Source organism: Cylas formicarius, unplaced genomic scaffold (assembly GCF_029955315.1).
Source record: "Cylas formicarius isolate icCylForm1 unplaced genomic scaffold, icCylForm1.1 PGA_scaffold_4__25_contigs__length_36172078, whole genome shotgun sequence".
Taxonomy (NCBI): domain Eukaryota; kingdom Metazoa; phylum Arthropoda; class Insecta; order Coleoptera; family Brentidae; genus Cylas; species Cylas formicarius.
In genome coordinates, this window is record NW_026844334.1 from 29,170,783 (window position 1) to 29,188,190 (window position 17,408).

A 17,408-nucleotide genomic window follows, 5' to 3' on the forward strand; every position below is an offset into this window, starting at 1 on the left:
TTTGACACTTTTTTATGTTTTGTTCCCTAACTTTAAAATTAAATTGAAATGTTTTTCGAGATTTTCGATTTCAGAATCACTCATTAATTGATTTGATTTGTTTTGTCTTTTTCTTAACCTAATCGCTTGCAATGCGAGCCCTAAACTATCCGTTCAAGTGACCTTATACAGAGGTATCGGAGGAGCACAAGGAAATGGCACTTACGGTTTCGTATTTCTCCGTGTCCTTTCCGGCTCAATTTTCCAACTCGTCACATGCGGGTTGTACCTTCGTAGATCGTCCTTCGGCTTCCTTTGCTGCTGATTCTGCGTGCTGAAGGATTTGAAAATCAACGTAGCGAATGTCTGATAGTTTAGTACTTTCCTCGATTGGCGATTTCACAGAAACTACCAGAAGATTCTGGTTAATTGTCCACCACTACTGCACTTAGAAAATCCGTTCCGACTGCCCCACTTAAATGTTCAAAATTCGGGAGAGCGTTTTTAAAAACATTTATTTACACAAAAAGCGAAATAAAGTTTTATTCGAGCTGGCCGATACAAATGCTGTAATAATTAAGAGCATTTTTATAATATTACAATCGAATAAATAGGGCTTGTGCAGTTTGGGCCATATAACTAAGAGCATTTTTACAATATTACAATCGAATAAATAGGGCTTGTGCAGTTTGGGCCATATAACTTGGGCAAACAAGTATTACAATATCGTGAATTTAAACATATACTTTTGTTGTGAATAATGTGAGGAAACATTTTATTTTACATCTAGAAAGTGAAAAATTTTTATTAAATTATAATATGCTGTATAATATTTTATAGGGGTTATTTTAATTTTTATCTTATAATTTGTTTTAGTTGGTTTTGGTTAGACGGCTGCTATAATTCTAGACCTGAAAATTCGTTAAACCTATTTCTTTTGTATACATATTCCTTTTGCAAATATCACTCCTAATATCTATTTTCCGTTCTTTTAATGCTTTAGTAGTGATTTTTGAATAAGTTACATAACCTTAAATATAGATATGCTAAACCGTGCGGAAATCAAATAGGTCGATCTGCGTTTTTACCACTGATATTGAAGACTTGGGAAACCTTCTATAATTGAAAATTGAATAATCTAAAAATTCTTTTAAATACAAAGATATTTAAAATTTCATGACAAAATTTCGATTTTGAGAAAATTATATCGGTGTAATATCTGTTTTATTTTTTTTTTGTGTTTTTATTGTTTCTTTTTATTTTTTATATTAACCTGGCGATGAAAACCAGAGAGATACTTTAATGTGATTTGTTAATTGACCTAATAAGTAAACATAATAATTGCATAGTCGAATAGTTTTGTTCGTTTAGTTTTTGGTCCAGTTGGTTTTGGTATGAATTTTCGCTAATTCTGTGTTCGAAAAACTCTCCACACTTATAAAAAATCAAATAAAAAAAAATCAGTGTCAATGTGAACACAAAATCCATTGCCTTCGAAAACGGACCATCTTAGCGATTAAAGTTACACTTGATTGATAAAGTGTAACTTTTTCTTGTGGCCCACAAAATAGTTGTTGCAGTTTTTGTTAACTGTTGCGCTCAAAAATTGCGCTCCTCGCCAAATTTGACATTTCTAGTTGTAGAGTCAGATTCACAATGCCCAAGTTACTGAAAAGCTAAAATTTCAAATCTTTCTGTAGACTTGTTTCGGATATATAAATTAAAAACCATATTCAGCCCCATTTCTTTTACGGCTTGTGATTCCTTTTGGGAGTGTTTCTTGATACATATTTATATAGAATACTGGGAATTAGTTGGAATATGCTCATACGAAATAAAGTTTTAGTCCCATCAAGCTGGACCGGCGCAGCATTTCCGTTATTTACATATTTTCCATTAATCAGAATATTTTATATTGTAAACATTCATGTGTTGCTTACATTATAAATAATGTTTCAAAGTTTAGTTTTATAGGTATTCATTATTTTCATTTATTAGTTACAATAAAAAAAAACATAGCAATAAAGTTCAGGACCTCTAAATATTAATAATTAGATATAAATATTTGAACATATCTAGAATATTTTAATTTACTACTAAAATTTAAAGAATCACTACAAAAAGTAGAATCGTCGTATTATTATAACTGGATCGGGTTAAAAATAGGTACACTGATGATATAGCGTAATTATAAAACATTATGGCCCTACTATTCTGGCAAATCATGTACCACATACTTCTTTTTTGTTTATTCCTAAGATACAAATGGTCAAGCACTTGAGCATAAAATGCATAATGTTTTAATATTCTAGGTACTTACCGTGATACAGATGTCGCAAGTTCAAAAATACTTTTTGTTCGTTTAACCAACAATTTTCAACCTTGGATCGTGAACTTTTAGGTGTCTTGGTTAATAACATGTTGTAGTAAGCAGCATTGTCCGCAACAATGGTAGATGGTTCAATCGAGATCTTTAACAGCTGATTTTCGAAACAACGAGGAAAGTTTTCCTGGTTCATTGTACCTCCGGTACAATTTGTTTAACACGTGAATCACCTTTTACCATTAAGTTTGGTAGTTTTAACACTTCCCTGATTTTTGTCTTGCACCAGTGGTTAATAGTGTCATTTTGAAAAATTTAAGTCCCATCCAAGAAAACGAACTGATGCAAAGCTTCCAGTTAGTGGTGTAGATGTGACGTCAAAAATTTGAACAACAATCTACTCGATGAAATTCGACAGCCATTGTTTGGTTTTTAATTTGCTAAATAAGATAATGTTACAGAAAAACCAACGCAGAATTATAGACTCTCTTTGAAATATGAGAATAGCACAAACAGTTGGTAGGCTTCACTTTAAATCCTGCTCGAGCTGAGCTGAAAATACAAGACAATAAAGTGCAAAAATTGAAAATTCCTGTTATAAGAAAATAATATACTTATGGTAGATTTCCCTAGTAATATCATTTCTTTTTCCAAAATATTATTAAAAATATTTTAAAACGTTGCTCTTAACCTTGACGCCTATTAGAATAATTATTGTGTTCCGACTGTTTTAGTTGTTCAATTTCTCCTAACAGTTTATTATTATTTTAAATTGTGCGTCCCGTTGTCTCTAGTATCTTTGAAGATCTCTTATTCCTCAATCCTGAGCGCCGATCTTCTAAGAATGGAGCGCATTTCTGCGTGTTTGGAAATGAGTGGTATATTGTCACCTGCTAAAAATTGTTAGCGCAGTTGCCAGATTGTGGAATAGTTCCTAAGATTTCTCGCGTAGAATAATTTGTTTTGTTAAAATAAATGGAAAAAGGTGCTCAATAAGGCTGTATGAGTGTTGGACAAGGATATCTTGAGAGAGAGAAAACTCGATTCTGGGAGACGATTTTTGGTTTCCGTAACGTTCAAATGGGTTGCGCCTTATAAATGAATTTTTCGGTGTGATTTTGTAGAAAATACAACTGAGTTGTTCTCTTTTGTGCCAATATCTGGATCGTACTTTTGAATGTTCAATCGACACCTACAGGGGTTTTTCTTTTTACTTTTTTCTTGGAGTTTGCCAACTATTTGCTGTTCACCGCTATAGTGACTCGCTTAATTTGTTAGCAGCTTTTCACCGCCACCAGTCACGGCGGTGCTATTGGATGCAGTCGGATCATAGATCCGCGTATACAACTGCTGGCACAACTAGCACGAGCGGGAAGTAATAACTTTTTTTTATTAGCAAAATTACATTTACATTTAATCTTTTATATTTTTTTTATTATTAGTATTTTCATAAATTAGTTAATCCAAGTATTTCACGTAACTCGGACAAACGCTGCAACTCGAATGTATTATAAAAGTAACCATTCCACTAAATTAATAGCTTTTTATTTTTGTATACATTAACAACTTTGAACACTTCAAATAAATACTTGAAGCAACACAATTTTTTTCTTTTTTTTACTTTTTTTTTTCTTTTCTCGCGGATCCTTATCCGCCTCTATATTATATACATATGTAATATATTTTTTTAATAAATTTTGGGATGCTTATTCTGTAATTTAATGTTTGGAAGTAGGCCCTTCGTGATTAACTCTGGGTTCTGTTATTATACTATATATACTATACTATATTGTTACTATACTCCAGTGAGAGCAGTTGTGTAATTACTTCACGTATAGTGACGTCATCAAAAATGATCCCTATATCTTAGTTATATTGCTACCATTTGTAGATGCGTTCCGATTTCAATTAATTCATTAGTTTAAAGTAGGTACGTTCGGATAGGCAACCCTAAAAACTAAATTAAAATTGTATTTTGATAGCGTTTTTGCAACGTGGACGTTAGTCATCGTGTTATAAATAGTAGAACCCACTAGAAATGCGGCCACAAAACGAATATTCCCAAAAAAATTCTAGCAACTTAGTTCAGTGGTGTATTTATACGAACGTATCAAATATATGGGAGAAAACAAATATCAGTTAAGTAAGTTTATTTTTGAAAAACTCTCAATGCTTCAATAACAAAAATAACAAAGACCCATAAAGCAAAGAGCAAAGTTGGATAATATAAACTATCATTGGAACAACTATGTGCCTCTGGGTCTGATTTTTTTTCCAAATCCATGAAAAAGTTATATAGATTTTCTACTTTACGCACAAAGAATTAGTGCAACAAATTATATTATTCCTGTGAAAAAAGGAAAAGTTTCAGTTTTTTTCATACCTGCTGCATAGCATAAATTCGTGGTGTCCGTATGCTATGCTGATGTACTTTATAAAGTCCTGTTCGGTGTGCTGACTGATATCAACTTTAACATTATGTTCATAATCAAATTTGATACCTCTACAAACAAGCTTATGCACCGATCGTAGAGAAATATCTAATGCATCGGCAACAAGCTACACGATATACAATAAGACATAATAAGTAAATAGCTAATATATAATTTTCAAAAACTTAAATTGCTTGTTCTTACCGCATTTAATGGTAAAAGCATCCCCGCATCCTGGAGAGCAACATGCAACAATTTTCGGCTAACAGGTCGGCAAGTATATAACCTTACTCTTAAAAAAGAACAAGATTTTAGGAATCGTCACTAAAACCTTATTTAGTATGAGCCCACTAATTTCAGGACACCCTGTATACTTTTATACTGTACCCTTTTCACCCAGTGACTGTACAATCACATTGTACACATTGAAGAATGTCCTTTCGAAAGCATGGTACTCGTGGTAACTAACTGACTTGAACTCAGAATCGGAGTGGTGAGCCGGCCTCGGAAACTAACAGCATGACAGTGTTACGACCGTCTTCTGCCGATTTCCCGAAGTTGGCGGTGCGCGCCAAATCGGGTGCGCGTACCGTCAGAGAAAGCGAGAAGGTTCTCGGCGAAACGGTGACCAGGAAAACGGAGGAGTTCGTGGACGAGGCGACGGGGGAACGTCGCGTGCGCACCGTCGAATACGTCGAGAAACTGATCGAACGCGAGGTATAACGCACCGGGGTGCAAGCAGCATGTTGCATTCTCTCTATCGCACCCGCTCTGGTTAGTCTTTGGTTTGTACGACTGTGTTTACTGCGTGCTGTGTTTGTGAATGATATCGGCAACTTCTATTCGCAAGATATTCGTATCGTAAACGTACCGGGTGATCCATTTAACATGCCCCTATACCTTATCTCAACAAGCACGATACTGAGGAACAAAATTAAGTACAAAAAGTGTTTGACGCTAAGTATATATTTTATTTGTTGTGTTTTTGTGTGTGCCGTTGTGCCAACTTCATTTTTTTGAGTGAAATGCTATAAATATTTTTAGAAATTCTGATTATTCGGTTGATACGAAATTTTGAGTAGTTTTTGAGAAAAATGAACTTTTCCACTTTTTTCTCTGAAAACCAGGTATTTGGGAAAATGGGTTTTTTTAAACATGAAAGCTCTAATTTGGAATGTTTATTATGGATCCATGGAAGTGGTTTTATTGGGTTTGGTATTCAATTCTGTGTCATTTCATGTGTATTTTATTTTAAATCTGACCAAAACCTATATAATATCCTAAGCTAACTAAGTTTTTTTTTAAGTTAATTACTTACATTCAATATAAAATCAACAAGTACCTTAAGTTTTTCTATCCCTTGCCGAAGTCTCATTCTTAAGTTTTGAACACTATTACACCTATTTTTATACACTTCGTTTTTATGAAGCCCTATTAAAAAAATCCTAGTCAGGTATACTCGCTGGCTAATAAATGATCTCGTACCGACCAATTCAAAATAGAAAACGCTGATTTAAACAATTTCTAACAAGCATTATAGTATACTATCTTGTTGAAAAACAATCCTTTCTATAATATCGTCCGGAAAATTATCAATTTAAATATCCGACATGATTTTCATTTGAGGTACACAAGTAATGAGTATTTTTTCTTTTGAACATAACGGCCATATTGAAAATTGTCTCATCGATAAATAGATTTCTTTTTAAATGTCAATCTTAAAATAGTGGTCCATCGTAAGGGAACAGTAAAAAAGTGTTGTTTGAAAGTTCTGTAGGGATAATTTCCGAACTGGCAAAAATTTAAATTTATGGTAGTTATTGTTCCTTCGATGGCTCAGGTTAGACTGTATTACAGCATAAATGAATCTCAATCGAAATACATTATTAGGGGGTTTAACAAGACATTACGCGGCTCTTCTGACCTTTATTTTTCAGTCGACCCTGCGTCGAAAGTTCTTTGTATCTTTACCGCCCGTTGCTGATGCACACAGTGTTGTCAACATGAAGCACCACAAATCTTATTAAATCAAAAAATAATTCGTAAATATACACCTCCTCTTAAAAAACCCCAGTTTTTCAACACAAAAGAATATTCTCAAACTCTCAGAACTTCATAATGTTAACTTCCTTTGACCAAAAACATCAATTGGTAAAACGTAAATACTTCGCCCAGATTTACGAATTTCTCCACAACACACCATCGTCACGTCGATGCATTTTGACGATTTTCCCCAGTTGCGACCCACAGGTAGGTGCATTGTCATTCTTGATAAACACTAAACTACCGGTCTTCATCAAGTCATCAGAATATTTCTTTTATTTCGTGTGTGTCTGCAGTTCATTATGAAATTCATTTTGTCATCTTCGATCAATAATGTTGGGTAACAGCTTTTAATTATTGCCACCTTGACATAGGATTCTCAGAAATTTCAGTGAACTTTAACTCAGGCAAAGCCGTCCCAGTCAAAAAATGTGCCGGAGTTAAGGCTGTAAAGTCTTTAGGGTCAGAGGAAATAGGACAAAGAGGCTTGGAGTTTAGGATTGACTCCACTTGAATCAATATAGTATAAAATGTAAACGAACCGCCTCCCAAAGTCCTCTGAAATTAGGACACAATTCCCTAAAATGTCCTTGTCATTACACAACTATTTTCTTAGTTGAAATGCTCGCATTGGATTTTTCATTTCCGTGGTATAATTCTACTAAACATCTAATTCGCAAATAAGGCGTAGAAGTGTATTCAAAAGTAAAAAACTTGACCCGTTTTTGTAAGATCATTTCGTCAAAATAGTGGTAAGGTAAGGTTTTTCTGTAAACGTTAACAATATTTGGAAAATGTGCTGTTGTAGTCTGGTCTGATTCCAGTTGTCGTTTTCATTCTTGCGTCAAATACAATGCGAAACCTTACTGTCTTTTTTGAATACTGAATGATGGGGCAAAAATATCCACCCTTATGTTCTATAATATGGGACCTCTCAGTTATCTCCGCAATCTAACTCATGTCATTTAGCTCTATATATTCCTTCATAGATGTGAGAAGTTTATTGGTACACTATAGCCGTCCCCCACTCCTCTCCCTTTTGTGGGCGTGTCCTCCTTACCCACGACTCTCTAGCTCCTCCCCCTTTACCCATAATCCCTTGAAACTGGCCCCCATTGGATAAGCAAGCACCAATGGGGTTTAATCAATCTCCCAACCTCTAGCTTGCGATGGCGGCGAAGCCAATCAGAGCCCAGATATTTTCCCACCCCTAAGAAAAGCAATGGCGTCAGTGAGACTTGATCATATTGTTCGCGTGACCATCTGCACCCTCTAGCGGTTCGAATGTAAACTAGTGTCCCCTCTTGGAATAAGATTTTCTTTAATAAGGTAACCCCCACCTAGTGAATATTGGCCAAAACATTTATTTTAAAAACATATAATTCTGCGAATGTGTACCCTCGCGGGTACAAACTGTACTTTTATTGCGCACAAAGGACAGGGGAAATAAAGATGAAAAGTGTTGGATTTCTTTTCTCGGAACTGGAAGCTGGCAGGCACCACCAATAATATCTGCAAAACAAAAACCTGGTTAAAATTTTCATTAATAAAGTAGGATATTAGAAACCATATACCTTTTTAATTTACTAAGCTATCTACCGTGCGTTAACTTCATACATATTTCCGCATGCTTCTGTTTTAAGGTATCGTGAAATATTTGACTATTTATCTGGGAAAAATTCATATGTCGAAAATATTATGTGTATGTGGCCGTGGTAGGCTTTCTTTGCTATTATAATTTTATTTTTATTATTTAATATTTACAAAATTAATTTATCTATCTTATTGATGATTTTGATTTTCTTTGCTATTTTATTATTTGTTCTTATTATTTAATATTTTCAAAATTAATTTATCTATCTTATTGATGATTTTAAGATATCGCAGTCAACTTTATTATTTCATCAATTTCTTTTATTTATTGCTGATCTTTGAGGATAGTGTACATACTTTTTTTCGTAACTTATCTGTATCTACCCTGTAATTTCCTATCAAGCCATAAAGCAAACTCGAAAGGCATCTTAACTAAAAAGTCATATACTTTAAAGCTGCTGCTACTACTACATAAAAGTGTGTTTCTATGCCAATCTCAACAACAATGAAATCTGGACGCTTATACTAATTACTGTAATACTCTTCTCTGCTAACGCTCTAGGAGACGCTATTTGAACCCTGTTCAAAGAAAAACTTCTACAGCCCAAATAACCTCTCTGAACCACACTTAAGCGCATCACTCTTTCACTGTCTTGCAGCCTTCAGATTAATATTCCGTACTAACTACGAATGCCATACACGAAACGTTCTCTTTTCTAATTTTTTTCTATGGGCTACATTAACGAACAGGATCTAAACTTTTCTGTCTGTGTATTTTTTTAGCCACCTTAAAAAAAATTAAAAAAAGGTATGCGAACCTAGAGGATATTTTCCATATTTTTCACAAATGGTGACAACAATTAATGCAAGTATTATTTTTAATAATAATCCATCTTGCGCTATGACACGAAAACATCGATTTTTTAATTCTAACTTTTCTCATAGAGCTTCCCTTTAGTCTCTATCTGTTCTTTAACTAAATCCCCGCCTTTTTGAAAAACCAACCTCTAAAAATAGTTAATTTTCTCTAATATAAATTTGTACGTTTTCCGCAATATGTGTGAATATTTTTGCTAGAGCATTTAGTTACTTAGTACATGTCCTAATCAATATTTTAAAAATATAATTCTAATGATACGTGTTTACGATTTGAAGATAACGAAACATTCCCCAGTTTTATAAATGAGAGCTCACTGCCAAACTACCAAACATCACAGTACAAACTACCGTACTACGCCCCCCTGGACAAAATCAGGTTAGTCAGCATCATTAATTCTACCTGCGTTAACGAATAGCGTATTGTTAATTAAGGTTTAATACGCAGAAAATTTAAGTAACAAATAATTGCAATGAAACTCACTAACATCATAAATTATTTAAAAAAAATTAGAACAGTTGGAATTTACTGGAGTAACCAATTTGGCACTAAAATGGAAATTTTCGATACTCTACTAGGTGCCTACAATAAATTTTACTATTATTTTTAATGCAGGGGTATATGACCATAGTTTACGCCGACTCTAAAAGGCATGCAGTCTATTGTTTTTGAACGCCCCATTTTGTGTATTATGTTCAAAACAGAGACTCTCTGGGCTTACGACTACAGCTACCAGCTACTACTTTCAATAATATTAACACAAAAAAAAGTAGGTGGCATTTCTATAATACGTGCAAAGTTTATGTGAAACTGACTGGAAGACAGAGTAATGCACCAATATGTTACTAAACATATTTCCATAGAATTCCGTAAGAGCTTACCTCCAAGTTTTCTCATTTAGTCAGTCAAAGCATCAAATGGGAAATTCCAATCCAACATATGTAGTGGTGGAAATATATCAATCGCCTACGTTACCGATGGTACCCGACTGAAGCTTCTGCGTCTTCTTTACCCCACATGCCTACTTAAAAAGATACTGGCCTAAGTCTCAATATTCCTGTTAAAAAAAGAGAGGTTCTATATTGCCATAAATATGTGTTTTCAAAATTTTACGTGAATGGTTCGCGATTCCTTATATATGCAGTGTTGGCAGCAATGTGGCGACGACTACGCTGAAACTTTCCATATCTCGTGTCCCCATGACTGGTCTGTTTCATATATGAAAGCTCACCTCGCACGGGTTTGAACCTCCTTTAAAAAAAAAAACAGGCAAGACTTATACTTATCATATCAAAGTAATATGAGGAACTTATATTTTTTGCCAAAACTTATTTCATCACCTCCAAAGGGGAGTAGGGGTTTCTAAAGTATGGTAGGTACATCTCTTTCATTTTTTTAATTAAAAAAGTGACACAATTACGCGACGTAACTCGATCCGGATCGTTAACGCGTCTCAAGAGGGGCGTGGGGGGGGGGGGGGGGGTTTAGAGATGCTGAGGTCATTAAATTGATTCACTAATACCAGTACATACTGAAACCCCTTATTTCCAAAATAAAAAAATTGTTAACTGTTAACACAAAAAAAAAACTATTTTCTCACCAATTATATTTCTGGGGTCGTTTTCAGAATTTGTCCAACGTAGAATCCCAAGAGGATAGGGCCGCAATTTCGAAAAATGTTCATGTCTCCCCACTATGCATTTGTACACGAAGCAGGGCCGGATTAACAGCAATTATATTCTTGTCAGTCAACATACAGCCGCCGATTGAATTCTTGGATTCTGCTTTACTAGTTGCCATGGTCTGTCAAATATGTTACTTAAAAAATTGTATATTTTTTTACAAATAATATACCTTTCCTAAAATAATTCCGCCTTTGTCAAGTTAGACAAGGGCACGTCTGTCCGCTTTGAAAAGCGCGGCGTATGTATCTTCCAAAATGATCCAAGCAGGGTCGGATTGCCAGCAAATACACAACTCGCCGATTCAATTCTGAGATGTTGGTTCACGAGCTACCATGATCTGTCAAATATTTTAATTAAAAAAAAATCTATTATTTAGCAACAATATACCTTTTTAAAAATAATTTCGTCTTTTTCAAGTTCAACAGCACACGTGTGTTCGTTTCAGTTGGACAAGGGCACGTCTGTCCGCTTTGAAAAGCGCGGCGTTTGTATCTTTCAAAATGATCCAAATCGTTAACCTTTTTTTGATTCCTCGTTATGCAAATCTAAACGGAGCAGGCTCGGATTGTCAGCAAATACACAACTCGCCGATTCAATTCTGAGATGTTGCTTGACGAGTTACCATGATCTGTCAAATATTTTAATTAAAAAAAACTATTATTTAGCAACAATATACCTTTTTAAAAATAATTTCGTCTTTTTCAAGTTCAACAGGACACGTGTGTTCAGATATTTTCAAAATTTGTCCAACGCGGACTTCCACTCACCCAGTTTCGAAAACTTTCTGGTCTCCCCGCCATGCATTTGTACACGAAGCAGGGCTGGACTATCAGCAAACAACACCCCCGGTCACTTTTCTTCTCGGATTCTGCTTGACGAGTTACATCGATCTATGGAATATTTAGCGTAAAAAAAAAATTATCTATTACTTTTACCGAAAATGAAGTATCTTTTTTCTTTAAAGTTTGTTCCTCCTTTTCGAGTTCGGAATTTTTCGTAGTCTATATCGTCTGCCAATTGTCCAAAATCGTTGGACTTTCAGTAATTTTTAAAATTCGCTCCAACGCAGCCTTCCACGCACGCACGCAGTTTCGAAATCTTTCAGGTCTTCCCGCTATGCAATTGTACACGAAGCAGGGTCGGATTGTCAGCAAACAGCACCCCCGGTCACTTTTCTTCTCGGATTCTGCTTGACGAGTTACATCGATCTGTGGAATATTTAGCGTAAAAAAAAAATTATCTATAACTTTTACCAAAAATGAAGTACCTTTTTTCTTTAAAAAAGTTCGTCCTTTTCGAGTTTGAAAGGTTTCGTAGCCTATAGCCCTGCCGAAATGTCTTTGCATTTGTACACGAAGCAGGGTCGGATTGTCAGCAAACAGCACAAGCGCCACTTTTCTTCTCGGTTTCTGCTTGACGAATTACATCGATCGGTCAAATATTTAATATAAAAAATATCTATTTTACCAAAAATACGTACTCTTCTAAGATAAATTAGCTCTTTTCGAGTTTAAGAGGACACGTATCGTCAACTGTAGGATGTTTTATTATTATATTTTTCAGTGTCTATAAATTAATAAACAACAGAAGCTTCCGAATACAAAAATTTCAACATGAGTTTTTGTTTTCTTGAAACTTAAAAAGTTCTAACCCCTAAAGCCATATTTTTAATACGCTGGCGGACGTATGACAATCCCCAAAAATTACCAAATTTAAATTGTTACTATTGATATATTTCTATTCCGAACTTCACCCAATACATGCAAAAAAAAACTAGCGAATGTTATTTATTATCTCCGATGGGTGGATGATTGAGAAACGTTTAAATAAATCTACCTTTCTGTCTCTCTTTTTCTATATAGGTAACTCATTCTCTCTATCTGTTACTTTCCACAATCCGAATTTACACTTTGTCCCCAAAAATCTTGTAAAATTTTATCTGCTTAACTTCTTCGCGTTGTTCATAAGGCTGAATTTTTTTGGGAGATATATCGTGCGTTATTTCTATTAAAATTCTGTTTCCTTTTTACCTACTTCAAAAACGTAAGCGAGCATTTCTGGTTGTTTTATTAAACAAAAATGGATACTAAAAAAGATCCGTATCTCCGACCTCAGCCTCCTTTGATCACTCCCCAATTTTTTTTTAATTAAGTATAGAAACCTCGTCGAACATATACATAATACTAGGTCAGAATGTTACGCGGTTACTCATTAAAGTCGCAATTCCGAAAGCTTCTTACCTATCTTTTTCCAGTCTTTTTTGTTTTATTTATCCGTATATGAAACACACAATGAACACAAAACTTAAACTCGTTGGCGATATTGCATTAAGCAACAAACGTGGATAACAGAAACGAACCCTTAACACAAACTCTTCTTTAAACTTCGACTGACACGTGAAACAACCCGCATTCCTACGAAAGGCAGGTAAACCAAGCAGGTCAAATTTTAAGCTACCCTCCAGTGTCGTCGTAGGTTGGGGCATAGTAAATAGCGAATACAACAAAGCGGTAATTTATAATAATTTAATTTGCATTTTTATTTAACTTAAGTTGTTATGTAGAAAATGAGACATTTCTACAATTAATCAATATACTACGAGTACTTTTCCGCTTAATTACTATTTTGAGAAACAAAAGGAAACGTTAGATTCCATTCAAACTTTTTCGGTTTTCATAATATCTCGCGTTTATTTAGAAGCTAATGGCCTGTGGCCTTAACCAGACGTTTCCAAAGGCGGGTTTGATATTATGTATATAAATCTTAACAAACACGAAAAATAGAGTTATATTGCCACCGAAAATCTGAATTTATGTTTAAAAATGTAACTTAACGTATTTAAACTATTGCCTGCATTGGCGCCTATATTTTATAGTTTTTTTTGTATCCTATTTTTTGTTTTGCTTGCAAATATGTGTCCATTTTTGGGTACTGATTTTTTTTTCTCAAATTATTACAAATTACTCAAAACGAAGTTAAAAACAGACGAGGAGAAAAGGGAAGAGAACCCTTATTTCTCCGACACTGACCTCCGATTTTTATAAAAATTGACGCCTTGACACCCTGCCCGTGAATATTTTGCAAAGGATTTTTAAAATATAACTTCCAAATAACGCATACTCTCGCCTAGTGTCACAGTTTTGGCCCCCATTTTGCTATGGTTAGACAGGTTTATTCTTGTACATTGTCGGGACAAAAGAAGCATCTCCTTCATCCAAATTGACTTTTTCATACCTAATACAACAGCTCCCGGGCATCATCTCGCCTTAATTGTTTCTATTGAATTAATTTTAGTTACAAAAAAATTAGATGATCGTCAAAATTGGCATAAAAAGATAATCAAGATTTAATGAAACAAGAATATGCACAAAAGAAAAGAGATAAACTCCGACACGGGAAACAAGGAAATATCGCTGAAACGGCAACTGATCTAGCGCGCGCCTTTTTTTTTTAAATAATAATAATTTTTCAAAAGAATTCTAGGCTAAGCTAAATATCTGGTGCAACAAAATATTGAAAGATCTTCATGATCCTACCTGTGAGCGAGTAGAAAATTATTTGCAAAGAGGATAAAGGTATATCTTAATGTAAATAGTTTATAAATTATCTCACTATTGATAATATGTCCCCTTTTAAAATGGCGCATTATTTGATACGTACTTTTTTTCTTGTCAGAGCTTGTCTAAAAAAAAGCGGGATGGATGGAGGTTTTCCGTCAGGTTTTTTCCTGTCGAAACAAGTATGTGAGGCGTTCGCTTTGGATCTGGGGAACGGGTGGGGCTTATACATATATAAGCTATAAGAAATTTTAATTTTTTATTCAGTTTCCACTCATACAATTTCGTGATAAGTGCAGAGTGAGAAAAATGTCCGAAGTCGAAAATTATCCAACGCAAGCATTGGATTCGTGGGGAAGATTTGTGGTCAATGCCGAAATAATCCGCGAACAAAAATACATTTACGAGGCAGCAATTACGCTGCCGGAATTCGGACTAGAAATTACCTCAGGTCTTAGCCCAGCAAGAATCTTCGCTCCGGCAGTGAAAGTGAGCTTTCTCCCCTACGTTTTGTCGGAGAAAAGAAGCATTTCGTTCGACGAGATAGACTTCACAGAATTAATACAACAGCTTCCACTGTTATTGTTAGCAGGTCCGACTGGTAAAGTTATGTATTTAACCTGCTTCAAACTCAGCTGTCTACAATGTGATGGTGAAGTCTTGGTCAAGATTGAAAATAACGAGAGTATACTCTATATTTCAAAAGACTGGGTACAGGAATTAATTACCATAAGCAAATTGGTATTTAAAAGAATACGAGTACTGTCTCGTTTGAACTTTTACGAGTACTACGATAGAATATTGTATTTGACTATACATGAAAATTTGCTGGAAGACGCCAAAATCTTTCCGCATATAGAATATTTATGTTCTACAGAAGAGAGTGAGCAGAGCTACTGCATGGAAGACTACATGCGTTTTGGAAAAATGCAGATAAAACAAGATATCATCAAAAGGATAGCATGGGACATACCTCTGTTTTAATAGAAATTTACCTGTAAACTAATAATAATAAATGTTTTTTTAAAATTCAGTGTGTGTGTATGTTTTATCCTTACCCCCATAAAAAAAAGTAAAAAAAAAACAAGTAATTGCGTAAAATAACTTTATTAAAGAAAAAAAAAATAACAACAAAATATAATCAAACAAAACATAGTACCACTGGAATGAAACCTTCAGAAATTACCCCAACAACGGAGATTCTCGCACATAATTTACCAAAAAAAAAATTTGCAGTGGAAAAGTCAAAGTTCAAAGCTGGCGATGCAGTGAGCATAAGTCGCACAAAATCGGTTTTTGACAAAAGCTATGAAATTAATTGGACACCCCGAAAATTTCAAGATTGTTAAAGTAAGTGGTTCCTTCCCTCTTACGTATCTTTTGGAAGATATGGAGGGGCGTTAAATCAAAGGTTCGTTTTATGAAGTCGAATTACAAAAACCGTACTACCAAATAGTCGATCGATGGTCCACTGCAATTTTTTTTTTGGTAAATTATGTGCGAGAATCTCCGTTGTTGGGGTAATTTCTGAAGGTTTCATTCCAGTGGTACTATGTTTTGTTTGATTATATTTTGTTGTTATTTTTTTTTCTTTAATAAAGTTATTTTACGCAATTACTTGTTTTTTTTTTACTTTTTTTTATGGGGGTAAGGATAAAACATACACACACACTGAATTTTAAAAAAACATTTATTATTATTAGTTTACAGGTAAATTTCTATTAAAACACAGGTATGTCCCATGCTATCCTTTTGTTGATATCTTGTTTTATCTGCATTTTTCCAAAACGCATGTAGTCCTCCATGCAGTAGCTCTGCTCACTCTCTTCTGTAGAACATAAATATTCTATATGCGGAAAGATTTTGGCGCCTTCCAGCAAATTTTCATGTATAGTCAAATACAATATTCTATCGTAGTACTCGTAAAAGTTCAAACGAAACAGTACTCGTATTATTTTAAATACCAATTTGTTTACGGTAATTAATTCCTGTACCCAGTCTTTCGAAATATAGAGTATATCCTCGTTATTTTCAATCTTGACCAAGACTTCACCATCACATTGTAGACAGCTGAGTTTGAAGCAGGTTAAATACATAACTTTACCAGTCGGACCTGCTAACAATAACAGTGGAAGCTGTTGTATTAATTCTGTGAAGTCTATCTCGTCGAACGAAATGCTTCTTTTCTCCGACAAAACGTAGGGGAGAAAGCTCACTTTCACTGCCGGAGCGAAGATTCTTGCTGGGCTAAGACCTGAGGTAATTTGTAGTCCGAATTCCGGCAGCGTAATTGCTGCCTCGTAAATGTATTTTTGTTCGCGGATTATTTCCGCATTGACCACAAATCTTCCCCACGAATCCAATGCTTGCGTTGGATAATTTTCGACTTCGGACATTTTTCTCACTCTGCACTTATCACGAAATTGTATGAGTGGAAACTGAATAAAAAATTAAAATTTCTTATAGCTTATATATGTATAACCCCCACCCGTTCCCCAGATCCAAAGCGAACGCCTCACATACTTGTTTCGACAGGAAAAAACCTCACGGAGAACCTCCATCCATCCCGCTTTTTTTTAGACAAGCTCTGACAAGAAAAAAGTACGTATCAAATAATGCGCCATTTTAAATGGGGACATATTATCAATAGTGAGATAATTTATAAACTATTTATATTAAGATATACCTTTATCCTCTTTGCAAATAATTTTCTACTCGCTCACAGGTAGGATCATGAAGATCCTTCAATATTTTGTTGCACCAGGTATTTAGCTTAGCCTAGAATTCTTTTGAAAAATTATTATTATTTTTAAAAAAAAGGCGCGCGCTAGATCAGTTGCCGTTTCAGCGATATTTCCTTGTTTCCCGTGTCGGAGTTTATCTCTTTTCTTTTGTGCATATTCTTGTTTCATTAAATCT

The 17,408-nt window shown here is 34.6% G+C and overlaps 1 protein-coding gene across 8 annotated transcripts in view; it reads left to right on the forward strand.

Moving 5' to 3' along the window:
- The window catches only part of LOC132700465 (protein lap4), a gene marked incomplete at its 3' end in the record, with an annotated part of 233,088 nt that overhangs the window by 203,912 nt on the left and 11,768 nt on the right, over positions 1-17,408 (forward strand). For 7 of the 8 annotated variants that reach the window (XM_060667806.1, XM_060667813.1, XM_060667814.1 and 4 more), the window contains 1 exon segment: positions 5,218-5,451. In XM_060667806.1, coding sequence (XP_060523789.1) covers positions 5,218-5,451 — 234 coding nt within the window. 8 annotated transcript variants of the gene reach the window in all.